The 27,515-nt window shown below is 44.8% G+C and overlaps 2 protein-coding genes across 2 annotated transcripts in view; both read right to left on the minus strand.

Moving 5' to 3' along the window:
• Positions 1-2,210: 2,210 nt before the first annotated feature.
• LOC128454953 (acyl-coenzyme A thioesterase 1) lies at positions 2,211-4,891 on the minus strand. The gene is made up of 3 exons (XM_053438565.1): positions 4,429-4,891; positions 4,082-4,284; positions 2,211-3,991 (listed from the first exon to the last, which is right to left on the minus strand). The coding sequence occupies exons 1-3, from the start codon at positions 4,889-4,891 to the stop codon at positions 3,380-3,382; spliced, it is 1,278 nt and encodes a 425-aa protein (XP_053294540.1). The 3' UTR covers positions 2,211-3,379.
• Positions 4,892-6,164: 1,273 nt separating this feature from the next.
• LOC128454948 (supervillin) overlaps positions 6,165-27,515 on the minus strand; it is a 34,690-nt gene continuing 13,339 nt past the window's right edge. Inside the window, exons 7-37 of the mRNA XM_053438558.1 lie at positions 26,219-26,389; positions 26,009-26,046; positions 25,831-25,892; positions 25,601-25,737; positions 25,294-25,389; positions 23,813-24,098; positions 21,560-22,271; positions 19,717-20,233; positions 18,521-18,677; positions 17,811-17,867; positions 16,323-16,470; positions 15,950-16,045; positions 15,715-15,795; positions 15,320-15,497; positions 14,649-14,821; positions 14,192-14,347; positions 13,828-13,964; positions 13,258-13,405; positions 13,018-13,163; positions 12,354-12,529; positions 12,014-12,161; positions 11,426-11,705; positions 11,132-11,283; positions 10,926-11,031; positions 10,368-10,575; positions 10,150-10,283; positions 9,868-10,023; positions 9,622-9,765; positions 9,249-9,370; positions 8,976-9,131; positions 6,165-7,155 (exon numbers count right to left, since the gene is read on the minus strand). Coding sequence (XP_053294533.1) covers positions 7,069-7,155; positions 8,976-9,131; positions 9,249-9,370; positions 9,622-9,765; positions 9,868-10,023; positions 10,150-10,283; positions 10,368-10,575; positions 10,926-11,031; positions 11,132-11,283; positions 11,426-11,705; positions 12,014-12,161; positions 12,354-12,529; positions 13,018-13,163; positions 13,258-13,405; positions 13,828-13,964; positions 14,192-14,347; positions 14,649-14,821; positions 15,320-15,497; positions 15,715-15,795; positions 15,950-16,045; positions 16,323-16,470; positions 17,811-17,867; positions 18,521-18,677; positions 19,717-20,233; positions 21,560-22,271; positions 23,813-24,098; positions 25,294-25,389; positions 25,601-25,737; positions 25,831-25,892; positions 26,009-26,046; positions 26,219-26,389 — 5,365 coding nt within the window. The 3' untranslated portion in view covers positions 6,165-7,068. The remainder of the gene's footprint in view (positions 7,156-8,975; positions 9,132-9,248; positions 9,371-9,621; positions 9,766-9,867; positions 10,024-10,149; positions 10,284-10,367; positions 10,576-10,925; positions 11,032-11,131; positions 11,284-11,425; positions 11,706-12,013; positions 12,162-12,353; positions 12,530-13,017; positions 13,164-13,257; positions 13,406-13,827; positions 13,965-14,191; positions 14,348-14,648; positions 14,822-15,319; positions 15,498-15,714; positions 15,796-15,949; positions 16,046-16,322; positions 16,471-17,810; positions 17,868-18,520; positions 18,678-19,716; positions 20,234-21,559; positions 22,272-23,812; positions 24,099-25,293; positions 25,390-25,600; positions 25,738-25,830; positions 25,893-26,008; positions 26,047-26,218; positions 26,390-27,515) is intronic.

Here is a 27,515-nt window from a genome sequence, read left to right on the forward strand (position 1 = left end):
TATCTACTGAGATCTGGTCTTCAAACTTGATTCTCAGCAGCACGCACAGAAGAGAGTTTTCCTGGAACAGGGAACTTTGAGACACAGGTAGTTTGGATTCAGTAAATCTTTATCAAATTTAGCTCATGAGTTCAGTTTATTTGTTATTTAGTTATTTAGGAATTTTTTTAAAGTCCATGTGAACCTGGACCAGTGTTTCCTGTGATGCGTTAAAGCTTGAAATGCTTAGCTGCAGTTCCACCTTGTGGCTGAGTGAGGAACTGCGTGATGAGGAGACAGACTCTCACTCAACCATCACATGAACTCATCAGCTGCAGACAGAGTCCAGGCTTTGATGTGAGCAGGTTCACTTTACACCTGCTGAAACACAGAAGCTGATCACAACTACCCAAATGGACCAATCAGAGACGGAGAAAACACACAAGTGCATAATCTTGGATTTTCTCATTATCGTTCTCCAATGTTTTTTCTGCATAACTGCATAACTCTGCAGGGTCTTAGCAGACATGACTCACAGCTCTATGCAGAGGCCCAGTGGCGTGCAGCTCTCCCACATGGAGACGTGTGCAGGAGGAGGAGGACGCCTCAGTGACCCTCTGCACGTCTCTCTGGGACCAGTTGAAACGACCGAACCAGTGGGACGAACCAGCAGACCCGATGCTTTTACCAGAGGCCCCCAGACCTCTTTGATGGTGTGTTTGCTCAAAGCCTGGCTCCTCGTCTGGGTCCTGGCGGAGGCCGGAGAGAGAGCTGCCAGACTCACAGGCCGCTGAGCCGCTGGAAGACTTGTCTCTGGAATGGCTGCTTTCTGATGTCTTTGTCAAACGAGAAGAAGAAAAAAAGATTTGTTTTGGACGAATGACGCAGGAAAAGAAATAAGGAGTAAAAATAGAAAAGTTTTACAATCGCTCCTGATGACGTAAATAGAAAGAAAAGAGGGTTTTAATGTTGCTGGATGAAAACAAAGGATCTGAAGTGAAAGTTCCACTTTCTCCACTCATGCACATTCAGAACAAAAGTTACTATTTAGGACACGAAGGTCAATCACTGTTATTTTGAGGGATTTTTTAAAACTCGGGTGTAATTTTATTGGCTAAAATCACTAGATTAAAACGTGAATTCTTTAAAGTCAATTGGAAAAAACACACTGAAGAATTAAAGTGATGTCTCTTCTCCAAAACTGAAGCCAAATCGTCAGAATCGCCCCCTGGTGGCTGGCTGCAGAACAGTTTATAAACCCCACCTCTCCGACCCAATCCACATCATTTCTGGATAGTGAGAGTGGAGACGCATCGTCCATCTTTATTTAGTCTACAGTCAAAACATCATTCATAAATGTTGTATTAATAAATAAAGTACAATTTAGTAAGTACATTAAGTATAAATATATGTAGTATTATGTGTCATCAAGTAAAGATGATGCTTCAATTGTTTGACTGGAGGATTTTCATGTTTTTGAAGTGACCCCCAAAAATCCACATCATCTTTTGAAGCAGGGAAAGTTTCATGAGCCAAATGCCAAATACAATAAAGCCTTTTAAATAACATATTTAAAATGAATTAATGGTTAAATCTGAGGGAGTCTCTCCTGAGTTTCTCTTCAAGGAAACAGACACTAGAAACCTTCTTCTTTCCAAAGCAGCTGAAGAGATTCTGAAGAGAGGAGGCTGATGTGTGCGATGCATTATTGAGCAAAGTGCGAGAGACGCTTCTCAAGTGTCAAATATAAAAGAGCCGAAGCTTTCGAGAGTTGAAGCCTGAAGTTAAATCACTTCAGGGTCTTAATGTGTCTCATCTTCTGATGCTTTAACGACACGTACAGTCAGGATGTGCTGGTTCACAGCCGAGTCAGATCTACATGATGCTGTCAGAATAAATACAAACATCTGAACCAACTGGAAACAGAGATCCCATCTCACCTCGTTGAGATGTTCAGGCTCAGCAGCAGAGTTTCTGCAGCTTTTAACAAGTTCAATTAAAAACTTTATGACATTTTAAATCTAGGTCTAAGTACGACAGAGATGAGGGAAAACCAGAGTCCTTGAAACTTCCAATGCCACATAAGTGAAGATAAGGTGAAGTAGCCGAGCAGAAAATAACTGTTTATCTCTCAAACTCCAGACAGAAGCAGTAGATGCACGGAGCTTTCACCTCAGACAAGCCGAGTGAACAGAGATAGATTCTCAAAAAACCATGAGCAGTGAGCTGTGTCTTGTAAAATCAATGTTTTATTTCATATCACAAAGAAACTACTTTTATTTAATACAATATCAACATCTTATTGAGGAACAAAATACAAGTTCAGTTACATTCTTCTTCTTCTTCAGTCAAGTTGTAGGAAGGAGATCAGGAGACAAAAAGTTTGGGATATGATAAAGATAACCCACATATCCATTTTCAATTTGTTCAACGTTTTAAGATAATCATACAAACATGAGTTTCTCTGCTACAACATGATACTTCTTCTTTGATTCTTGGCTCCTTTACACAAAAATGCAGATGATTAGAGAAAAACGTCTGAAACTTTGAACCCACGTGGCCGGAAAATGTTTATCAATCCTCTATCAAAAATATACAGTGTCAGGATGTTTGCTCTATTTGTTTCCACTTCCTGTTTCCTCATTATAAATAGAGCAGTTTCTGTGTACTCGAGGAGCCTTCAGCTTCAATCAGTCAACACGGCGTCACGATGGATTTCCTGTCGGAGGTGGACTGATGCTGGTTCAGTCAGAAAACAGCCGTGTGGTGATAGGATGTTTGTTTCTGCTGCTGCAGCCAATCACGATGCAGATGTGGATCATTTCAGGCACATCCAGAACACTGGGCTTCTCTCAGCCTACTCTGATCTTCTCCTTCTGGTAAAAGATGTGATTAAACACATCTTTTAAAAGTATTTCTCTTGTACTATCTCACAATTTTAAACACAAACAAATAGACAGTGGTACTCGTCCGCCAACTGGTGCAGTTTCAGTCTACACACGTCTTTTATCCCAGAATCCTTTGAGGTCACCGGGAGCTTGACCTCGGAAAAAACTAAAGTCTTAATTCATCTGTGAGTCCAAGTGAAAGTTTGAACCACATTCTAAAGGTTCTGTGGAGATGCTCCTGAGGTATCACGAGGCAGGGATGTGTTTTCTGAGGTCACAGCTGCCTTCACCTTTAACAACCAAAAATCTAAATTCATCTTTGAGTCCAAATAAACGTCTGTGGCAAAGGTGAAGAAACGATCTTGAGGCGTTCTTGAGATATCGTGTTCACCATAGAGGGACGGATGGATGACAAACAGGAAGCAGAATGTCTCCAGCTGATGACGAGGTGATAAAACAACAGGAAGTGAATTAACTGTCGAAGCACAATCAGGCACTTGATGTTCCACGATCTACAACTTGGCTTTATTCTGCGTGCCACCATCACAGCTCAGGTGGCTTCTGAAGAACTCCTGGATCTTCTTCCACAGGTGAACCTCAGCGGCCGCGTGGGACCTGGACTCGCCCCCCCACGCCACCGGTTTACCCATCAACCCGTGGAAGCTGGAGGCGCAGTAGGGCCCATAAGGGGGCTCCAAGTAGTGCCCTGCTCCGGGGTAACTGACGCTTTCAAAGTTCTGCTTCCCGTGGCTCTTCAGCCTCTCCACCATCTGGTCCAGGTAGGCCTTGCTGTCCCAGTTCAGGTCGTCCTCCGCGGCCACGAACAGGAAACGTCCCTCCGCCCGTTCGATGGGGACGACGGTGGCCTGGTTCTCCTCCGCCCAGGGGCTGTGCATGGCGCCCTTCGTGATGCAGGCGCCCGACTCGGTGACAACGACCTTCTTGAAGTCGAACATCAACGCAGGGAGGATGAGTTTCTTCTGATAGTAGAGGGGTAACGCCGTGTTGGCGGAGCAGCCGTTGATCCACACGGTGGCGTCCACGTGCGGCAGGTAGGAGGCGATGGAGAGAGCCAGATCTCCACTTTTGGAAAGGGACACCACCCCGACTCCTCCACTGCCCACCTGGGGAAACACAACAAACATGTGAAGCAATGAAATGAAAGTTCTTCTAGCTGCAGGGCTTCGAGAGCAGCATCATCTCACAGATCTCACCTTCTCCTGCTTTTTTAAAACCTCGATTGCTTCTTCAAAATAATCCAGATGAACCTCTTTGATGCTCCGGGGCATGTCGTCGTGTCCGTAGAGCGCCACGGTCAGAACCACGAAGCCCCGGCTGGCGAGCAGAGACGTCCTCTTCTCTGATAAACCTCCACCGAACGTGTACAGGTCCAACACGGCGGGGAACGGACCTTCTCCTGGAGGACACACACGTCACATGGTTTCAACACACTTTGGGTCCATGAGGAGAAGACGTGTGTTTTCAGAAGCAGAATCAGAATTCAGCTAAATTTCTTGAAGAAGCTGACAGAAAGAGGAGACACCAGAACAACTGGACCGACCAGGTGGAGTAAACAGGACACCACGGATGTTCCCCTCTCTGACAGGACGCCTGCTGACCCCGTCCGCCATCAGAAGCCTCTCATTGGCCACCTCCGCCAGCATCCTGCCCTCCCCCTCCCCCTCCACCTCATGCACAGAGAACTTCACCACGTGGGGGTTCAAGGAGTTGCTCTTCTGAAACCTCTTGTGCGGGGCGTCCGTCCTCATCGCCCGCAGCAGCCCCATGGGCTCCACCCCGACGTAGCTGCCGCCGAGCGAGGGGTCCCGGCCCAGGTCGATCTCCCCCCCCCCGTCCGCCCTGTAGGTGGCCGAGGAGCTGAACACCAGCCCCTTCTCGTCCGTGGACCGGGCCCTCAGGGCGACCACCTGCTGGGACCTCAGGCCGGCCACCGTCACCCGGAGCGGCTCGTCGAACAGACACCGGGCGCCGGGCAGCAGCCGCAGCCGCACCTGGGACGCCATCTTACTCTGGAGTGGAGATCTGGGATTGAGGCAGAAGAAAAACCATGCAGATAAGTTTCTTACTTTTTACAAGTTACACTTTTAAATTCTTAAAGATTAAGAATAATAAGTTTCTTGCTCTGACTGGATGTTGACGTGTTTGGAGCAGTTTGTGTTTCAAGGTTATTGAGTTTGTTGTTGGAACTTTATTGATACACAACACCGGGGACATTCAGTACAGCAGGTGTGTGCAGTGTGTACAAAGTTCATCTATTAATAAATGATTTACTGTTTTTATGTTTCAACAACTTTCTGATACTTTTCCTTTTTTAGATTTATTTGTTATTATCTGCATAAACTAGTTATTAAGTTTTTATAATAACAACATTGAGTCAGCTGCTTGTTGAGATGCTAACTTGGCTCTCATGACGATCTGTAAACTTGTGGTTTGAGTTTAATATAAAGTGAAATAACAAACTTTATGTCATAAAGTTAAAGTTGAACATCTTCTCATGAACTCGATCACAGAACCCTAACCCAAGGAAACCGCTAGCTTAGCATTAGCACAGAGACACAGACTGAAACTCAACGCTTCTTATTTATGAGTTATTTCATTTTTAATTTTTTCACAAACACGTTTCTTACCTTCACGCAAACAAAACAACGGCTCCTGCACAAACAGCTGATCCTGATTTCTGTTCACTTCCGGGGTAAAGGAGGCTACATGCTAACAGCCTCACCGTGCCAACTAGAAGCTTCCGCCTCTTCACAATAAAAGTCTCAGGGCGGTTGATGGGAAGAAAACCTTTATTTTGTTATTTTATTATAAGTATAATTCATCTGCAGTGGTTCATGTCGTATAAATGTCTAAATGCTGTTAATTCATCCATTTTGAATCATATATTAAATTATTTGGATACTTCTAACATGTTTCTGGTTTGTGTGTCAGTCCCTGACAAATCTGGGAGTGAAGTGATACTTCCTCCAGCTGCCATTTTATACTAATGATCAACGAGTATGTGTTGAATATTAAATTACAATAATGTATATGTGTATAACTAGTTTACTGTGTACATTCAATAGACCCCAGATGCTCCAGTGCAGCTGTGCTCACACAATCAAAGCCTGTATCGCCATCTAGTGGCCTTGGTGAGTAATACCATCCTCCTGAGTGAGGGGAGCCGACCTGTGGTGCAGGATTCGAACCCACAGCTTTATCACTGTGCCACGACGAATGGACAGTTTTAATACAGTGAATGTAGGAAGAGACACAGAAAAAACCCAGAGTCCTTGATTTGAGCCTTAATGTGATTTTATTTCACTATGTCTTATATCACAAAGAAAGTCTTTAAAAATGCAGACTAAAATTTCTGTATATAAACTGTACACAAAAAGCAAGGCACTATACATTCTGATTCACCGAGCTGCTGCTTCTCCTCTCGTCAAAGTTAAACCGTTCAGTTACAACTCTGCTCTGAGTCTGAGAGACACAAGTTCCCTACACGGCCTGACGGCATCCGGACACTGTAGACAAAATAAAACACAACGCCTGACACGACAGGATTGTTCTTTTTTTTTCTTACATAAATACAAAAACGCGTCTAAACACACATTTACACAAATGAACAGTACGCACACTCACAAACATTATATACAGTCGCACACACACGTACGTACACAATCATAGCATGGCACTCTGACACCGAGCGCCCACGAGAGGTGACGTTAAGTGTTCGGAGGAGACTCCAAAGACACACACACACCACGTAAGAACCACAGCAGTGTGCAGTATGTTTGTACCTTCGGTTGAAACCACTGGAGTTTTAGTTTTGTTACTTAATAACAGAGTTGAGAAGTAAAACGTGACTTTAAGCAAGGCGAGTGCGTCTCCGGGCTCGTGTAGGTTCTCCTCAGGTTCAGGTTCTCCTCAGGTTCAGGTTCTCCTCAGGTTCCGGTTCTCCTCAGGTTCAGGTTCTCCTCAGGTTCTGGTTCTCCTTAGGTTCTGGTTCTCCTCAGGTTCAGGTTCTCCTCAGGTTCCGGTTCTCCTCAGGTTCCGGTTTCCTTCTTCAGGACTCGGTGACCTTCTCTGTCACCAGCGTCCTCACGAGTTAACACTCAAAGTTTTAAAGGTTAATGTGACACTTCCTGTTTCTCCATCTGTGCTGCTCCACTCTTCACGCGCCATCTTGGGTTCAAACTTAAAACAGTCCTTTGGCTTTCTTCAGGTTCACTTGCTTCCACCCTGGCAGACCTTCGTATTCCTCTCTCTTCATCTCCAACGCTTTCTGTGACACGAACAGAAAGAGAACAGAGGAGTTCATGAATGAAAAAAGGAAACAGGGAAATCCACACCTTGTTGGGTGAAGTTTAAACATTGAAGGTGTTTGAGTGTTTGACTGAATACGATGGAAAAAACAGTTAGTTGCACCATCTGTGGTATTTTTGTTTATTTCTGATAAAAGGTCCAGAATGCAAAAAATAACAACTTTAAATTACAAACTCTTATATTCCTACCAGGGTAATTAACAACCATAGATATTAAAGTAAGAGGAAGATTTGGAAAATATGATTTAAATGAAAACGTTTGGTATTTAATGAGAACTTCGACATGTCTGCTACATATTTCTGTCTCTGTACTAATACACAAAGCGTGTGATGTCCGAGTGTACAGTCAGTAAACCTCTGTGTGAGGACAGTGTTATGGGCTCATGCCTCCATTTTGTGCTGCACAGACAGAGTGAGTCAGTCTAAGGTGACGGTGAATCACAAGTGCTTTTATTTAAACACTGGGTGGAAGGTGATGTGTGTGTGTGAGTGAAGAGAGAAGAGCAGCAGCAACAGAGAGGTGCAGGTACATGAAGGTGGTGGAGTAGAAGGTGTGGAGTGCAGACAACTCAGGGAAACTAGAGGAACTAAGGCTGCACAATAAAACATCCTGATTATCGTAACTATCTTTTAATTTGTCTAATTTACAGCCTCAGTTGTTCATATGAGAAACAGCTGATCTCAGAGATGATTAAATGACAGTAACTCTTCTAACCTTATGTTTCAATTAATTCCATAAATAGTCACTGATTTGTTTTGGCCATTAAATGAAATATAATCAGAGCCCAACGTTTCTGAAGAGATCCTCTTGAATAAATAGCCTGGTCAGATAAACCCTGTGCAACAACCTGTGAAAACAACTTATTTTATTATTTAACATATTTAACAACTTAATTTCTGTCACTTTAGAGCTTCACTGCCACTCGGTTATACTTCAGTGTGACAATAGAACATCTTAAGGATGAACGACTAAACCATTTACAGATGATCAATATACTGTCTAGCTAGAAAACAAATAATCAACTTATTATTCCAGCTCTGAGAAAATTTAGAGAATATAAAATCATGTTGTTGTGAGCATTTTGTGCGACTAAAAACAACTTGTACATTATATTTATGTGTTGTGCAAATAATCATTCAAATTTTTATGTTTAAAATATATATTTTTTCTAGCAGGAGCCCTCAGTCCTTTCCTTATTCTATCTGCTGTTGGTAACTGTGGCCGCAGCCGATGTGAAGGGACTCGACCGACTGTCACGTCCCTCAGACTCATCACCATGATGTTCTCAGACGTGACCGTTCAGTCGAGCACAAAACGTTCCCTCCACAACCAGCAGCACACTTCAGAGACGGGAGAGCTACACAGTGTTTTGTAAATCACGCCAGGGAGAGAGACACGGTGCTGACATGCTGGAGAGAAGAAGAACAGGTCGCTGAGGTTCATACAATCACACGAGTGGCTCCTCTTACCTGAATCCACCTACAACTTGGTCTGAAAAGTGAGAGTTAAATGGAGTTAGCATGGATGATATGAATGAGATGAGAAGATTGAGAAAACACCTTAGAATACAAACTGTTTGTTTGACATAAAACTAAAATAACCTATTATGGGAATGACTCAAATTTACTCAAATTGTATATGAGGCTGTAAATGTTCAGACAATATCCAGAACTTCTCCAACCACGGGTAAACTGTGTGGAGAAGGTCCAGGGGAGCCCAAGTAACAATTCAGCAGGAACATCTCAGGATCATTGGAGGTTCTCTGGTTTCAGTACTGACCTGAAAGTCCTGGTCGGACAGGTAGAGCTCCAGACGGAGGGGGTCGACCCCCTCAGGGAGCGGCCGGGCCTGGAGCTGATCCAGAGGGAAGGTGTTCTGACTGAGCCGGGCCAACACGTCCTCCACCAGGATGATCTGGTGACACACCTCGGCCTCCTGCAGCCACAAGACGACAACACGCATGAAGCAGACCACACGGGAGACGACACGTGGAAATATTAAATGTGTGTGTGTGTCTGTGTGTGTCTGTGTGTGTGTGTGTGTGTTGCTGACCCTCTCTGTGATCTCAGCCACGTCCTCCCTGTGCTCCCAGCTGGGAAACATGTTGGTGAAGGTGAGCGGCTCCAGACCGGCGTGTATCAGATACGACTTCTGAGGTTTCTTCTCGTTTCTCTCTGAAGGAAAAATCAGCTAAATCAATATTTCTGACCTCAGATCCAAACAGTCAGTTTTTTGTCATGTCAGCATTTACAGGAAGATATAAAAAGTTGTGTTTGAATGTGAACTTTTATCTGACGGTCACAATAAATAAATAAAATATCTTAATCCTCATCTTAACAAACTGAAAACCTGCAACTTCACACATAGAATGAACCATTTTACATCATATTAGAAACCTTCATGCAGCCACTTCCTGTTTCCGTACCTTTGCAGTACTGCAGCACCGTCTCCATCGCACACTTCCTGTCCGAGTCCCAGCGGATACGAGCCGAGCCAGTGCTCCCAGTGTCCTGAGGCCACCAGCCCTGCCACAAGTAGACTTCATGGAAGTTATCCACCAGGAACAACGCTGTGTTCGGAGGAGGGAATGAATTTTTTTGTTTAATTGTCCCCACAAGATCCACGAAGTAAGATCATGAAAGTGAGGTTAAAGACTCTAGTTGTGTCTCACCAGGTTGTGGAGCGTTGTACAAGTCCTCCTGCAGGAAAGGCAGCGAGCTGACCAGGTCCGGAGCTCTGGACAGGTGGAAGAACTCGGTCGCCACGAACTCTCCAGATGTGCTGCTCAGCTGGAAGAGTCTCGGGGTGAAGTTGAATTTACCGGGATCTGGAAAGAGAATCAGAAACCAGCATGATATGAGACACATAGTTACTCCAAAACGTATTGTCTGATCTGAATGAGCAGTTTGGTTGTGTTTGTACAGTATTCTACAGTCGAGAGAGTTTCCTGCACCTTGTAGCATACAGTCGTACGCCTTCCTGTCCTTTCTGCCCAGAGCCTCCCAGAAGCCTGGAGGCTCCACCCCCTCATCACACTCATGGATGGTCACCTTGCTGCTGCTGTGGAGACCTGCTTCCAGAGGGCACCTGAGAGCAACAAGATGGAGAACATGAGGTCTCATAGAACCCAGTGGTGATCAGAGCCCAAACGTCCCTGATTGTGAAACTCACTGTTCTTTGATTTTGAGTGCAGCCGTGTTTCCCACGCTGCGAGTGTGGAGCTGCGTCTTGCAGCCGTTCCACAGGTAGATGATGGCCTTGTTGATGTTCAGCAGGATCATGGAGGCCCTGGAGCGCAGGCTGCTGCAGTGGCACGCCACCTCCAGCAGGTGGCCTTCTACCGGCGCCTCGCCCCGGACACAGTACAGACGCCAATCACCTGAACACAGATCAGTGAATCCGATCAGTGGAGTCACTTGGGATCACAACTTAAATACAAGATGTCTGACTCTGCTGTTTCATATAGGCTCAATTTCTACAGCGTTTTAATTAATGGTCCATATTCTTTAAAATAGACATTTTATTCAAACTATAATGACCTAAATCCTCTTGTTTCTCTAGTTTACAGGAACACCTGATATATTTTAAAGGGAAAATGACTAAACTGGTTCAAATATAATGAATCAATGTATTTTACGGACTGAATGGCCCTCTGCCCTGCCCCCTCCCTTCCAAATCAAAACTTGTAAATAATTTATAACGTGAGGAAACAAGAGTTGAAACAATTACTCTGAGTGTTCTCCTCCTCCTCCTCCCTTTTGCCAGCATGGATGATCATCCCCCCGTTGAAGCACTGAAGGAAACACGGAGGCTCCTTCCCCTGCTGCACCTGAACCTGTAACACACGACATGGATCATGAAGGGGGTTATAAGTTTATAGATGAGCACACTTTGCTTCCTGATTGACTGATGATGAGTTTTCTCCTCTATCTTACCTGTGCCCCCCTCTCCTCATCCAGCTCCACCGTCATCAGGGCTGACGTCCCCTTCTCGCTGACGGTGGAGTGACGGCCCTGCCAGAAGAAGTAGCAGCATTTCTCTTTCCCCGGTCCGGTGCTCCTCGCCTCGGGGTTCTGCCGGCGGCCAACTGGGACACACGAGCACAACAGATATAAGACATGTGCTCTACTGAGTGTTTCTCAATCGTAGCTCTTATAGGAATGACTTTCTATTTGATTCCAGCATCGCATTAAGAATCAGAGGTGGAGCGTAAATACTTCATCACGAACCTGAGGTGCTGACCATGTGCTTCCACTTGACCACGTAGGCGTCTCCCTCGTGGAACTGACCGATGCTCTGGCGTGGGAGGCGGCTGTAGTCGAACTCCAGGATGTGCCAGACGTCCACCGACACCGTGCTGAGCTCCTGGATCCTCATGTGGTCCTCGGTCTCCACCGGGCCATAACCACGGCCCACGTTTACTCCGTCCAAGATGGTGGAAATGGACGACTGGAGGAAGGGAAGCATCAGGGTGGCGTCGTAGGGCTGGCACTCTCGCCCCGGTGCCTCCTGGGAGATAGGGCCAGATCACAGATAGGATTTATTATATTATGAATATTTAGAGGTAATAGAACTGTGAGCCAGAGACAACAGGCAGAATCAGGGAGATTCATGTTTCTCTATGAAGCTTTGTCCAGCGTTCACACAAAGACATGTGCTCTCTCATTCTGTTTCCAGTTCCTGGATGAAACAAACTGTCCTGGCCACATTCACTGACTTTGAGCCACAGTTTAATAACTAAGCAGATGGGTCTGTGATGTCTGTGACTCTCTGTAATTAAATAGATTATTCTTGTGATACCAGCGCTGGATCTGCACCTTCTGCTCAGGTACCAGCTCGCCGCCTTCCTTTGGAGTCACCGCCTTCGCTTCGGTCCAGTCCAGGAACTTCTCCTTGAACAGGATCGTCTCGTTGTGCTCGGTCAGCCGGCCGAATATCGCCCAATCAGGACGGCCCTGGCCCTTTCTGTGGGGAGTTACACAAAAACAGACGCAGAGAAGAAGAGAAATTATGATTTGACTTTCCTCCAGCGGATGATGGGTGAAATCAAAGTGTGGGCTCTTGGTTTGGTTACTTAAGGAAGGGAATTGTTGTAATTTGATACAACACACAGTGTGTTGAAACATATTAAAAGCACATGTGTGTGTGTTTTCTCACCTGGGTATGAGTGTGTTGCAGCCGCCGGGGTCCAGCGGGTTGACGTCACAGCAGGTGTAATCAAACGTACCGTTCCAGAGGTGCTTGGCGAGCTGGAAGGCCACTTTCCTCTGGGCCAGGGTCACCTCCTTCCCGTGCCACACGTACACCTCACTGCCAAAGTCAAACACCAGCACCTGCAGCCGCAACAACACCGGGACACAATCAACAAAGGAAGGGCACACAGAAAGCATGTGATACTCCATAATTTAAATGCAGAGTAGACACTGTTCTGCAGTGGATTCCCTGGTCTCAGCCTCTTTTCAGGTTTCTCAGCAGAAGCTGTGAACAGATGGATGAAGGAGGCGCTCGTCAACAAATTAAAACCAGCTCCAAGAACAGAGCTCCTCTGAAATATCCTCATGATTAAAGGCTGTTACCTTAAAGATGAAATCCATCATCACATGGTTTTATTGGACTCTTTGAGGGAATAACACTGTCTGAATCATGCTCAATTGTATTTGGCTCTAGTGGCGATAGAGCAAAATAGAAATACAGAGGAGCGACTCCAGGTGGGAGTTATAGCAAAGATGAAATCTGCCACTTTATAACAATGGAATAATGAAATCCATCACTTTTCTTCTGAAACTTTTGACAGAGAAAGAGAAGACTCTTTCCCACTGACCTCTTTGGCAGCCAGCAGCGAGTTGTGAGGGACCTTCCCCCACTCTTCATCATCAGGGACCAGTTTGTCGTCCAGCAGCCTGAAGATACAGTTGGTTTCCACGATGCCGTTTTCAAACTGCTCATCCTCCTCCGGTGGACCCGCAGCTGTGGAACAAAGAAAAAGGCATGAAGCAACTATCAGAAAAACACAATTATTAATAATGACTACGGAGCAAAGGCTTGAAACTTATGTTCTTACGTTGATAAGCCGACTGTCCTCCTAAGATGGTCCAGAAGAGCTGGTGGTCTGGACCCTGTGGGTGAACTCCCTCCTCCACAGTCTGCACCTGGTTGGCCCTGCAGCCCATGTCCTTCTTGGTTTGGAGGAAAGTGGCCAGATCTATCGCCTGCAGACGAGAAACAAAGATGCAGAGAGGGTAAGCTGAAATTTGATTTTACTTGATTAACATAAGAACAGTGACAGAGAAAAGCCCTGGAGACAAGAAATACTGCTGTCAAGAGAAAAAACTATATTTGCAATTGTCTCTGAACGAGCAGACAGCGTGGAAAAATAAATATTTATTATAGAGTGGCTGTAAAAACCTCCTTTGGGGAAATAGAAGCTATGTGGACTGGGAGGGAAGCATGTGTTTGATGGGCGATCACTCCCGGGCATATGTGCCAGCCTGTGTGTGTGTGTGTGTGCAGGGAATCACGAATGAATCATCTTTGTTCAAATGAAAATATTGCGGCAGTGTTCTTCACAAACACAAAGAAGGATTCTTATCTTATCTGTCACAGTTGGTCATAGGACCGGTGCAGCGCTCACCTTCGCCCTCTCGATCACATTAGAGAACTCTCCGATCCAGACGAAGCAGTGCTCCGGAGTCACCAGCAGGAAACAGTCTCCGCTGTTCAGCGATGACGCTCTGGGTTCTACTAATCTGGTCTGAACGTGACGACGACCTGGAACACAATTCATCATCAGTTTTCTTTTCCATTATTAGTTTCTTTCCATGTTTAAAAACATAACATGGACAACATCTGGCAAAAATCCACCATCTACTTATCAGTTATTAGTCGTATCCCACATGTAGATATATAAGCAGGGAAAGGAGCCTCCAGCAGGTTCTATGAACGCATCCCAGCAATCCACAGCAGCTCAGCACAAACGACAAAGGTTGTGTGTTTACCTTTAACCTGCATCAGCATTAGGTTCTTGTACGGCACGGCGCTGTTGTTGGACATCTGCTCCGAGATGTTGACGCTGCGGAGACTCACGCTGCTGAAGTTCTCTTTACTGGCCAGACCTGCCAGAGCGGCTTCAGAGTACTCTGAGGTTTTAGTCACTGCAACGAGAGAGGACAGGGTTTTAATAAAATATAGTTCTGCATCGGGAAGAAAGAAAAAACAAGAAGAATGAAATAAATGTGATAAGATTCCAACTGTAAACACTGCTACAGTATGAGTTTATGTATATATCAATAAAAGAGATGGTTATTATCTCTAAAAAAACCAACATAGCAGTGTTTTTAATATCGTGCATCACGGACTGTTTTTGGCTCCCCCCCCCCAGACACACACACACACACACACACACACACACACACACACACACACATAAACACACAGTGTCGTCCTTGCACTCACTCTTCTCAGCCTTCATCCTCTTGCTCTCCAGCTGAGCTACGTTGAGCCTCTGCTCAGTGTACTCGTGTCTGATGTCCTCTCTGGCTGCCAGACTCTTCAGAGGGTTTCTGGACGACTGGACGTTCCTGGACGGACGCACCGACCGCTTGTGCTGCACCATGGCTGAAGTCAACCTGTTGGGGGGGGGGAGGCAGAGCAGATGGATGAGGATAATGCTAAGTCCCAGTATTATTGAGCATCTTGCAAATACTGTACATTGATAGGAAGTTTGCTAACTTGCTAAGATAACCTCAACCAATTGATCGCTTAGTAGAACCTGGAATCCAAATTTAATCATATTTATGTTTATACTTATTTTCTTTATTCAAGTTCTATATTTTTGTTCTATTTCTATTAGTTTTATTTATAGTTATATATAATAAGGTTTATGGTTAACCTATAAAATATCCACCAACAATTACAACAGTCATAAGGGTTTGATAAAAAACCTCTTGGAAATAATTGTAAATTTAAAAATATATATATATTGGCTGATATATCGTAGCAGAAATGTTTGACCTTCCAATAATGGTATTGATATCTGTTGAGATCAAGGTAAAACTTTCCTGCCCCTCATCTTTCCAATACAAATACATAATGTGACATATTAGAGGATTTGTCTATTTTCTTACTTGGGCCCCTGAGAGCCGAAGATGCTATCGAAGTCCTCACTGATCTCGATCCTCGTGGGCATGCGTGGAAACTCAGCAACGCGTCGGTAGAACTTGGAGAAGATTTCATCGTCCAGCTTCATCACCTCCTTCACGGCCTTCTCAGTCACTGTTATTGTTGTTTCCTGCAGACCTGCCACTGAGCAACAGAGAGAAACAAGATGAGACTCTAATGCAATAAGAAAATCAATGTGCACAAAGGAAACAGGCCAGAGAATGAGATTAATTAATGCTCAGTTAAACCCTCATTGAATAAATAAATTAAAACTTTACAGACTCTGTACATGTCTACAACAGGTAAGGATGACAATTTTTTGGAAAGAAATATGAGGTTAAGATAATTATGAAGGACAAACCTTTGCTATTGAGACGTCCCAAGAAACTCTCCAACTTGTCAAGCTTCTTATCCGATTCCATTTCGGGCCGAGCCTCAATTTCTGGAGATGAAATAATTCAATTTATTGACATTTAAGGTTCTTACGTTATTATTGAAATAGTTTGTTTGGCTTTAACCATATCTGTATAAGAATGGTGAAAGTTCAAAGCTTGAATGACAGGGATTTCTTCAGCGGACAAGTTGATCATTCTCACCCTCTTGTGGTTTGCTGACAGCCGGCATGCTGCTCTTGAGTTTGGTGGACACTGGTGACAGGATGGGACTGATAACCGAGGAGGAGGCTGCGAGGCCTGAGGACGCAGAGGACACAAATTCACAAGAGATACGACAAGCTACGACAATATATGAGAAATTTCTTACATCAAATAGCTGCTACATTAATAAATAAAGAAAAAATGAATGCACCTAACATTTTATATTTCAGTTTTTAGTGATGTTACATCGCAAACCAAATCATAATTCGTTCACCTACTATTTTTTGAAAAATAAGCTCCTTAAACTCTCAGAAATAAAGGTTTTTAGTCTCTTTTGAAGCAGCGTTACACACACTAGCGTTGGTGCACTGACCTTTCTTCACCATCCGAGCAGCCACCGTGTACTGGGTGGAGTCGTTGGCTGCTCCTCTGCCCCTCGTCCTCCAGGCATCCTCACGAGTGGAAATCATCAGTTTCCTCTCCTCAATGGTCATCTGAGCGTCAACGTCCTCTCCCACCTTCTGCATGGACGAGAGGAGATCAGACAAATGTTCAGACCATCAGCGATTTAAAGAGCCTTGTCCTGCATGCAAGACTCCCGGTTGGAGTCATTTGATTGGTTTAAAAACCTAAAAGGAAATCATGGAGCCGAATGAGAAGCTTCCAAACAGCACAGCATCGACTCTACAACACTGAGAGAAGTGCATCACTTCTGACACAGTCACTATAACTTCATGTGACTCCTCCGTTCACTCTGAAGCAATTATTCATGTAGTAACAGCATCAAACCGAGCAGATATAAAGTGATTCGCTGCGTTGAAGCGTGCTGGGTACAAGTCCTTCCATATTCCTGACCACTCCACGGTAAAAGTGATGGTTGAACGCTGAACTCTACTCATGCTCTGGAAATCGAATCAATCTCAACAACTCAGATAGCGCCCTTCACCGGGGGGGGGCGCAAACCAAGCAGGAAAAAAATTAATAGACAGCACATGCAGCCCATTGGAGCGTGTCAGGCGCACGTCCTTACCTGACCGGGATGCTCAATATACTGACACTTTTGGCCAAGTGAGATAGGAGGAGAATAGGTGGAGGAGAAGACGGGTTCCTGGAGGATGCAGAGGTGGATAAGTGGAAGACAGGAAAGTAAAAAGGGGGAAATGGAAGAAAGAAAAACATGAACATGCAGTTGATGGAAGAAAAGGGATGGATGCAGAGGTGAAAAGTCTGAGGCTAGAATCTGGGAACTCGCTGTACTTCTAAAGGTTTATCATATAAGTTCATATATGTGTTACTGTATCTTTAAGAAGTCACAAAAGCTTTTCAAAATAAAGGAACCATATCAAAGAACCATTAAAAGTGTTAATGGCCACTAAGGTGCAAACTGTTAGTAATTATTTCATGCCACTTCAGATCTATAATATATTAGGTAATAAAGTGCTTTCAGAAATGTACTAAGTCGTCTGTGCATCTGGAAACTGCTCTTTTTAAACTTTTTGTTCTCAAATCAAAGAAAGTTTGATTAAAAAATATGAGTTTGTTCTTTCCTGAAACCGTATTTTCTCTTTAACTGATGTGAAAATGGCTACGTCATGATAATAATTAAGAAACTGCTGATGCTACATGATACTCATTATACAGAGAAATATCAACTAATTCTGAATTATAACATTTGTCTAGATTGTTATCTGAGAAAATATTATTTTATGCCCCTTTAAGACAGAATCAGCTAAATAAATCAAAACAACTCCCCCGGCTCCGGAGAGCAGCACCACACAGCATCCAAACAGAAGTGTGATTGGACAACACACGTGAAGCTGATTGGTTGAGGGGTCGGTGCTTGGCTGCCCACATTTCTTACCCAGAGCTGTTCGGACACGGACACAGCAGAGTAGTCCTGAACGACCACCTCTTCCTCCTGAGGGGTTAAAAACAGGGGAAGTACTCAGTCAGAGGGAGAAGAGGGGGGAGGACGGGCGCCATTGTTGCTCTAATGTGTTTGGGAGTGAGAGTGCCTGGAGGATTACCATCCAGGCTCTAAACAGGCAGTGGCGCCCTACAGAATACTAATGTGAAGTAAATGAGCTGCGATAAACAAAAGAGCCCAAAATCCTAAAACTAAAGGTTCACCAAGTTCATACATTTCACTCAAAACTAAAACTGATCTATATAAATACAGGTTTCCTGGAACAATTTCTCTCAGTGAAATATGCCTTCAAAAAGTTATTACCTCCTGAAGTTCACGCAAAAGATAATTTATCAATTTATTCCCAACAACTTAGAATTTTACTAGTCAACAGTTTTTTTAATGTTTTGGTGTTTACAGTCTATCGGGGCTGGACTGGGCTCAAACCACACTTGGACTGGGTGGGTGGTGATGAAAGGAGCAGTTAGCTAAAAGAGAGTAGAACCGGAGCTGGCATGGAAAACGTGGAGGATGGGGGGTGAAAGGTGGCACTGGTGGTGTGTAGGGAACTTTTATTCAGGGCTGTACAACACAAGCCCCACATTAAATGTGTGTGTGACTATGTAAACTTGTGGTTGTTGATGAAGCAGTGTGTGGAGACTGACCTTCTCATGGCTCTCATGGGTCGGCTCTGGCTCCGGCTCCGGCTCCGGCTCCCAGACCGGCGCCGGCTGCTCAGCGGACGCTACCTTCACCACTTCCTGCTTCTTGTTGATCCTGTTCTTCCAGTCCTCCTCACCGCTCTTCTTCAGCAGCGCCACTCTGACACAAGACAAAATAGAAGCCTATTATAATCCCTGTTGTCCTCTTCTTGATTTGATTCTTTTAATTTTCTGCACCATGATCATGCTTTTGTTTTCAAGGTGGAGATTTATTCTTCTCCGTAAACACTTTGCTCATCTTATAATACAGCCATGTAAATCTAGAGGGAACTCAAGGTAAGATGAATAAACAGATTCCTTTGTATTAAGTCATTTTCTTAAGATGAAAATGTCTCTGGTAAAGTCAGGTTCAAACTGTCCAATCTATTTCACAATGTTTTTAAGCTGTGTTAGTTTAAACTGGTAATATATGAAAAGAAAGATATTCGTAATGATAAATAAATAGTTTATTGTGCCACATCAGCAATTTAATATAATGGGTTTGAAAACCAACGACAGGCTCAGTGATATTTGTTTTAATTTGTCTGTTATATCAGATTTCAAATAAAAAAGGCTGAATATGACTGTGGTCACCCGGCCGTTTACATTTCCTTTATTTCCATCAAGGTCAAAAGAAAACATCCTTCAGGGTTTAAAAACCAGGTCAGATTTCTGCTCTGCATTAAAGAGAGGAGTCCAGACAGCACGAAGAGAACTGATGGCTGAGGGGTAAAAATAAAGTATGTCATCATGTCCGCTGCTTCAGTGTGGAGACTGTGGACAGAGCAGAAATGAGGACATAAAGACGCTCCCACTAAATCACAGAGGATTTCTCCAGTCTGTACAGGTCTGTTCCGGTAGTGATGCTAAAAATGAATCTCTCTCACCTCCACAAAAGAAAGCGTGGAACCAGCCCACATTAAGCTACTGTAAAGAAGAACAGGCAGTTGCTGCCTGATTCTGTCAAACTGTGTAAATGTGACTCAGCCAACAAAACAAATCTGTTGGTTTCTGATCTTTGAGGAAGTCTCTGTTTCCACCTTGTAGGAGGACGAGCTCCGCAGGGATTCTATATATAATACAGCTGCTGATGAAGCACCAGATTTTACTTGAGAATCCCACAGTACACAGACAGTAACTCAGCTTCAGTCACAACTCACCTCTCCCGGATGGACATCTGTTTGCTGGACATGCCGTCACACAGTAGATCTCCAGAGTCTGTGGGGGACAGCAGATCTCCAGACTGGACACTGTCCCTGCTGAAGTCCTCACTGTTGTCCAGGGGCAGGGACTGGGACTTGACCAGGGCCTTGGGGAAGGACTGGGGCTTGGGTGGTGTCTGTGGAGGCACCTGGGGTTTGGGCGGAGGCTGGGGGGCTGTCTGTGGGTACGGCTTAGGAAGAGGCTGGACGAATCCCTGAGGTTTGGGCTGAGTTTGAGGGGACTGGGTGAAAGGTTTCGGATATGTTGGTGGGGGCTGGGAGTGCTGGGAGTACGGCTGGGGCTGGATGATGGACAGTGGTTTGGGCTGAGTCGCAGGAGGCGGCTGTGTGAAGGGTTTCGGAAGAGTTAGAGGAGGCTGGTTCACAGTTTGCTGCTGCTGCTGGCTGCTGGACACTTGAGACACTGTCCTGGAGGACACTTTAGTTGCGAGTGGCCTCAGTGGTGCAGAATGATCTGAAAGCAAAGGATGCAACATGGTCAAAATCAACACACAACATTGATTTTGATTGAGCATCACATTGTGATCGCTTCCATTTTAACGCATCAAAAGGATAAATTAGAAACACGTTGAGACAGAAACAGTTGTTTTTATGTATTATATAAATAAAAATATGCAAAACCTGTGATATGACCATTCATCATGTCCGTAATGATATAGTATAGCTGTGTGGAGACATTAACTTACATGTGCACATTTACCAATGTATACAGATTGATATCAGATTACTGAAATCCCCTGTGCACTCATCCCTTAAACAAATTCATACACAGGAAAATGTAATTAAAGCCATGCCTACTGCTCAGGTGTCTGTGTATGTGTCTGCATTAATTACACTGTGCATGTGGACATGAGGACTCTTCTATTTGGGAGAAAGTAAAAACCTTTTCATCCTCATCTAAGTTGTAATTCTTTCGCTGACGTCAGGCCTGAGGTGACGAGTGCCAGGGAATCTGTTTAAATCAGAGCAAGTCCTCCCGACCTCATAGTGTAATGGACTAAACTTTGGTTAAAATCCACGCATGCAGAAGTAAATAAGAGGACAGCCTGCAGACAAGGCTTCCATTGTGTCCTTTCTGTCCTCTACCTGCTTCATATAAGTGCCGGCCGATTGTTGTGGACTCTCTCGCTGAGTGCTCTCATCTCTGTGTACTATGTGTGTGCATGCATGGGAAAGGACCACCCCTGGACACATTCTGCATTAGCACATAAAAACAGGTCAGGCCCATTATAGTGTACTATGAGCACGAGCGTGGTCTGGTGCAAGGGGACCGCAGCCCCCCCTCTGCCACGACAGACACAGCTCAATGGAGAGATCTTTGCTGTGTGTTCACTGACCATCAGCACGTCAGGAAACTGCTCCCTGGTGCTTCCTCCAGACAAAGGGAGCCACGAGGCAAATGCATGGAAAAATATGCTAATGAGATGCAGGCTGAGACGTCTCTCTCTCCTTTATACACACACACACACACACACCCTCTCCCACTGTGTGAGCCAAATCAAATACCCCCAGCTGGGAAAAGTGTGTGTGTGTGTGTATATGAGTGTGTGTGTGTGTAGTCTGCAATCATGCGTGGGAGCCGGCTGCATAAGACAACGAGGATAATGAAAGCAGCCCCTTCCCTAGACAGTGCTTCCTCTTTTCTGACACTCCCTTTCACTGTCCTCTCTCTTTTAATCATCACACACCTCTTTGCAGCCTCAGCTGGAGCTTTCAATTCATTATCTATTCTCCATCTCTCCATCTGTTGTCTGTCTAAGTTATCAGTGCAGCCTCCTACCTGAGACGCCTGCCTGGCTCCGGCCACTGCTCCTCTCCTGCTCCCGTGTGGAGGAGCTGTGCACGGCTGCAGCCTCTCTCAGGTAGCCTCCTCTTCCTCCTCCCTCTGGATCTCTGTCTGCAGCTCTCCAGCTGGACAGAGGCTCTGACTCGCCCCTCCACAAAGAGGGCTCGGCAGGGTGCTGATGCTGGGGATGCTGATGCTGCCTGCCGTCCCAGTCCTTGTCGGGGGAGTGCAGCCTCTCCTTAATGTTGCCGCCTTGGCTGTCTTCTGTGGCTCCTCCCTGTCGTCTACCCCTAACCTCCTCCTCTTGATACTCCCTCCAGCCCTCCTCCACAGCCTCCCGCTGCTGCCTGTGAGCAGCAGTGGAGATGGGAGCAGGAGGAGCCCCCACTCTCTCCTGGCTCTCAGGGAGGAGAGGGGAGGAGGTGAGCTCAGGCTCAGGGCGGCCGGGGTCCCCGCTCTGGGTCATGGAGAAATACCTTAGCGCTCTCTCCTGGTGGCTGCTGGTGTTGCTGGAAGCCTGTTGTTGGGCAGGGATGTAGGGGAAGGCGGCGGACTTCCCTGGACGGAGGCCGTCATCGTCACAAACACTGCTGCTGCCTCGCTTAATGGTTACTGGAGCGACAGCCGCTTGGGAGGTGACTGCTGCCACCGATCGAACCAGAGACGCCGACAAAGGCTCCACTCTGATCTCACCTCCATGCTTCAGCTGTGGGAGCAGCAGGAGACATGTCAGAGAAGTCAGGACGGATAGAATCACAATGAGGAGCGTCTCCATAGCAAAGCTGTCATTCACAAAATGGCAGCAAGGCGCACAGACACTTGTAAATATGTAAGCTATATCATTCATAAACTATTTTAATCACAAGAGCTGGAATGCCTGAATGAACTAAGTTTATAAAATGAATAAATAAGTAACAGTCACAGAAACACATACTGTTGCTGTGTCCCTGTGAAAGGAACAGTAGCTACATTTAAACTGGGACTGTGTGGTATCACACTATAAATTACTATTGTACTGATATAGTGACAGAGAAAGTTACTTTTGCCACTTTCAGACAATATTCAAACAGAATGATTAATAATCCGATCTGTGAGACAAAGAGAGACATCAGTAATGTCTGTTTGTTCACAATATTGAATTACTTACCTGTAATTCAGCCTTGAAGCGCAGAACATGCAACGTTAAAGCTGCATAACTATAAGCTTTCATATTATTTTACTGCAAAATTAAATGTGACCCATATTTCTCATCTCCTTTAGTTACTGTACAAATCAAAGAGTTGTTGTCATATTTCAGTGCAACAACCAAAAGGTTCGCAAAACGCAGCCGTTTGTAAGATGCTCAAACTCAACACCAAAATATCAACTGATCTTTTGGTTTCAATTCCAGGCCAGATCCACCCACACTCATTCCCTGGATAAGCATTTTCTTTGCTAGTCTATTCAGGTTGGGAGGAGGCCTGAATAAAGTAGCCTGCAGCATTTTCCTTCAAATATCCCCATGCTTGTTATGCAACAAACAAGCATGTCACAGAAAAGTAAGCAGCAGAAGATCAGCAAAGCAACTTGAACTTTAAATAAATGCCAAATTACGTCTACTTCAAAAACTCAATCAATCAATGAAACCAATCAGAAGCTGTACGGGCAGCAGGCGTCTTACATGGTCTCTCTGATTGGCCCTTAAGTCGTCGTTACCCGCTGCAAAGGTGACAGGTCGCTCAGCTTCCTGTGTGGACACCAGTGATTGACTATGTCTCTGACCATGATCAGGCTGACAATATGGTGGAGGTGAGATCCACCCACTCTGCAGTATCTGATACTGTCTCTTAAGGACAATGGGCTGGAGCAGTGACATATTGAGTGATGTTTTAACCATGTAGATGGAAACGATTTATATACTGTATATATATAGAATCTGTGTCCTCTGTTCATCTGCTCATATCTAGAGCACAGAGACTCGTGTAATCCATCCACAAAGTGTCAAAGGGAAACTGGAACACTGCAAATCACTGACTCAGAGTAAATGACCTGGAAGTTGTCTCCTGGGCTGATGAGAGGATCTTAGATACAAGTTATGCTGAGATGCATCATGGTTATTGATTTCACTTATGATGGCTGAACATATCTTTCTAATAGGTGGTCAATATAACTCACAGAAATAAATCCCCACATATGTACAAATACAGCATTTAATATCATCCTTGATCTTCAGCATTGTCTGAACTTCTTTAAGTGAAATGTGTGTACCTGCCGCACTTCTCCTTGAGTGATAGGCTGGGTCTGAAAGCGGGCGTTGGCCCTGCGCTGGCGGGTGTCCCCATGGGCCCCTTCACTGGGCTTGTCTGTAATGTGAGCAAGGCGGTTGAAGAGGGCCATCTTCTCCGCCAGGGTGAGGCTGGACAGGTCAGGCTCATCTGAGACGAGTTCCTGGCCATCGCCCTCCCCCCCGACACGAGGAGCATGAGCTGGTTTCTGGTGCTCCTCCACATCCTTCTCCTTCACTGCTGAGACCGGCTGGGAGGAGGCCTGCATGCTGAGGGAGTCACGGGGGGTGTCAGTTTTCAAATAGCAACCTTATGTAAAACGTCACCCCTAAGTCCACCTCTAGACAGAGACGTGTTTAAATATCATCAAAAAGATAAATAAATGAGTAATGAAAAAAATATTTTTGCAAGTGATAAAAGATCTTATCTGACCATTAAAACAGGAGGACTAAATAGGATATAGAGTCTTTGTGAATTATTTAATTAAAATCGTTTTATTAAGAATATAACTATAACCTGTCTCTCTTCAAACAAACACATTTATTATTACCTAAAGTTTTTATTGGAGGTGTTGTAGGTTTTATAAGCTAATGTGTTCCTCCCCTAAATATTAAACAGTTGAACCTGCATGAAAATACCAGGCAGGTAACTATCTCTTGAGAGGCGTGTCAGATTATAATCACAGCAACAAAGACATAAGCAGATCAGCGCACATATGCCAGATAATCATATAATGCACTCATATGTGTGCAGGGTGTTATGATGATCTCCCCGCAGTGTGCTAAGTTAAACCTGGGGTTGGTAAACAAACACGCAGGACACGTGAACCCCCGACTCGCAAAGAGCTTTAACAGACTCAACCTCTGATCTTTGGAACCTATCTCTTCACTGGCATGTGTGACCGGCAAGTGGGAATCACTGCAGAAGGAATGCGTGGAAACCGTGCATGGAAAATATTGAATGAGTTATTGTGTAAACACTTCCTTCCTTCCCGTATAAGGTGCACCCGGCTCAGGAGCAGCACTTTAAAGAGGGGAGAAATAACTAGATAGAGGGAACTGGATGAACAGATCTCCACTGCAACCAGGAGAGGGAGATGGAGAGTTAAATGTATCTGTGTAGCACATTGTTCATAATCAGAACAGGTGAGAAATTAAGTTTATAAGATTTAACAGGTCAAATTATGTCCTTAAAAATTATTTTGATTCAATAAATATGAGATTCGAGCTCATTAACAGGTAGTTTATAATCCCAGTGAAGTCCATCTAATTGTTTTATTGATTTGAAATCTTAAAAATCATTGAGACTGAGGTGGTTTTCATGCATTAGAAACATTTTGTAGTTTAAATTATAACAGAACCAAATATATACACAACAGTGCTGCAAAGAGCACACATGTTATCTAAGTAAGTAGACAACACTGTCAAACGCACACAGATACAAAGCAGCTCAGTGCGACTGTACCTGTTGTTTGTCACACTTGTGTTGAAGACAGTGGAGCTGGGAATGTGAGCTACAGCTGTGTGAGTGTGCACAGCTTGTGGCAACGTGGCATCGTCACTTTAAATTGAAGAGAGGGGGGTAGAAGTGGAAAGAGTTAGATATACATCACTTAATCTGTGAAAGCCTTGAAAGAAGTTGACAGGGTTTTCTGAAGCATCAGCAAAAAGGCAGACAATTGAAAAGACGAGAGAACAGAACATACTGTTCATGGTTTATTTTTAATTATATGATTCAAACTACAGCTATACCAGCAATATATAGGAGCTACCTTGAGGCATTGACCACCTCCATGTTGGTGACAGGCTGCGTTTGTGATCGGTCTTGAACTCTTCTTAGACGTCTTTCCACAGCGGCATTTCGGGAACGTGGTTTGGGAACGCTCCCGTCTGATGTCCTCTCCAAGTCCTGAAGGAAGATGTCAAGAAAACATGAGGATTGTTTGGTCCAGCTGAGGTTGAGGATATATAATTAAAGATAATTCATTAAAAGGAGTTGTACCCTGAAGAGAGACCTCTTGGCAGCCACGCTCATCTTGGCTCTGTCGTCAAGCTTCTCTTCATCTACCGAAATAAGTTATGTTACTTGTCTTTTACTGTACTTAAATATGTGGAATCACAGAAAATCACATCCATACACAAACACACATACTGTTATGTGTGCAGTACACTGAACTTACCATCAGGATCCTGTAGCTGTGATGGGCTGAGACGTGACCTGCAGAGAACAAATGAATGCGTCAGTATTTAGTGATTTCAGGAACCACTGGATATGATCGTGATCTGCATGCCACACTTGAACCATGCCCTGCCACTCCATGTAGTGTTTTGTTCATTGTAAATAAAATTATTCTGAAGAGCTCCTGCAGATCAGTGAGCTTCTCCTGTACCTATCAGACTCCAAACGCTCTGCAGAGGTGATGGGCTGGGTCCTAAACCTCTCCGACAGGCGACTGTCTCCTGGAGTGATGTAGCGACGAGGCCTCCGAGCAGGCCTGTCTCGATCACTGCCACTAGCTGGATCTACCTCCACTGCTGACAGATCTACTTTAGTGGCCTCGCTTTTGGAGTCGAGGGTCAATGAGGACAGACGGACAAAGACAACAAAAAAGGGACAAAAGAATGTTACTAATGGTTGGTTTTGATTTTGTTTTAGTGGATTAACAGTGCACCAGAAACTCCACTCGAATTAGAAGAACAGGGCCTCACACACTTATACAGCTGCAAAAACTTAGCTGCAACTCAACTGTGAACAGCCATGACCCGAGGTTAACATGCAGAAAACTGCCAAAGGTAACTTGCAAGACCTGATGCGAATTTGCGCAAGTAAGTTAAGCTAAATTGAACCTAAGATTTCATGCCTCATGTTCTATCTGCATTATTTTCCTGGATCACCATTGGATTATTTGTCTGCAACAGCTCAATAATGCAGAGTTAGAGAGTTATTCAGCAATGCCACACAGTGCCCATGCTATTGGACGTACAACTCAGGTTTCCGGTTGGCATTTTCCAGATAGGAGTGTCGCAGCTGTGCTACCGACACCCTGGTGTCCAGCGTGCCCAAATCCCCGTTAGCCACCCCTGCAGATGGAATGGCTCTGGATGCGTCCCGACTGGCTGCTGCCCTCTCCATACGATACATAGCAGAATGCTCGCTTATACCTATATCTGACATGGAGCGTGTTCGAGTCTTTGGTTTGGGCCCTCCACCGAGCTCCATGCTTCTGCTTTTGACCTGAGGCAAAGAAGATGCCTTCTGGTGGTAGGCAGCCGAGTCAAACCTCTGTTGCTCTGAAGGATCCTGCTGCTGCGACCTCTGAGGCTCAAACTCTTTATCTAGTCTTGGATCTGTTCTTTTCTCAAGGTCTTGTTGCTGACTTGGAGGTTCTTGTTGTTGGAGCATGTACTCCTGCCTTATTTGAAAGGGTTGTTGTCTTTGAGGCTCTTGCGGCTGTCTCGACTGGTCATACTGGTGCTGCCTTTGTGGGTCTGACTGCTGAATTTGAGCAACATGTTGCCTCATACTGGGTTCAAACTGTTGCTGCATTGGGGGCTCTTCATATGGAATTTGGGGCTCTTGAAGGAACATAGTTTCTGAGGATCGATGCTCCCTGGGCTGCTGCCGTACAGGTGAGTGGGAAGGCTGCAAAGATTTAAATATTATGTCCTCTTGGCTGTCAAGATTCT

Source organism: Pleuronectes platessa, chromosome 13 (assembly GCF_947347685.1).
Source record: "Pleuronectes platessa chromosome 13, fPlePla1.1, whole genome shotgun sequence".
NCBI classification, from domain to species: Eukaryota; Metazoa; Chordata; class Actinopteri; order Pleuronectiformes; family Pleuronectidae; genus Pleuronectes; species Pleuronectes platessa.

Coding starts and splice junctions, on each gene's coding strand:
- LOC128454953 (XM_053438565.1), bottom strand. CDS start 4,891: ATGGCGTCCCAGGTGCGGCTGCGGCTGCTGCCCGGCGCCCGGTGTCTG. Junction 4,285..4,428: donor TGTCCTGTTTACTCCACCTG/GTCGGTCCAGTT, acceptor TGTGTCCTCCAG/GAGAAGGTCCGTTCCCCGCC. Junction 3,992..4,081: donor TTTTAAAAAAGCAGGAGAAG/GTGAGATCTGTG, acceptor GTGTTTCCCCAG/GTGGGCAGTGGAGGAGTCGG.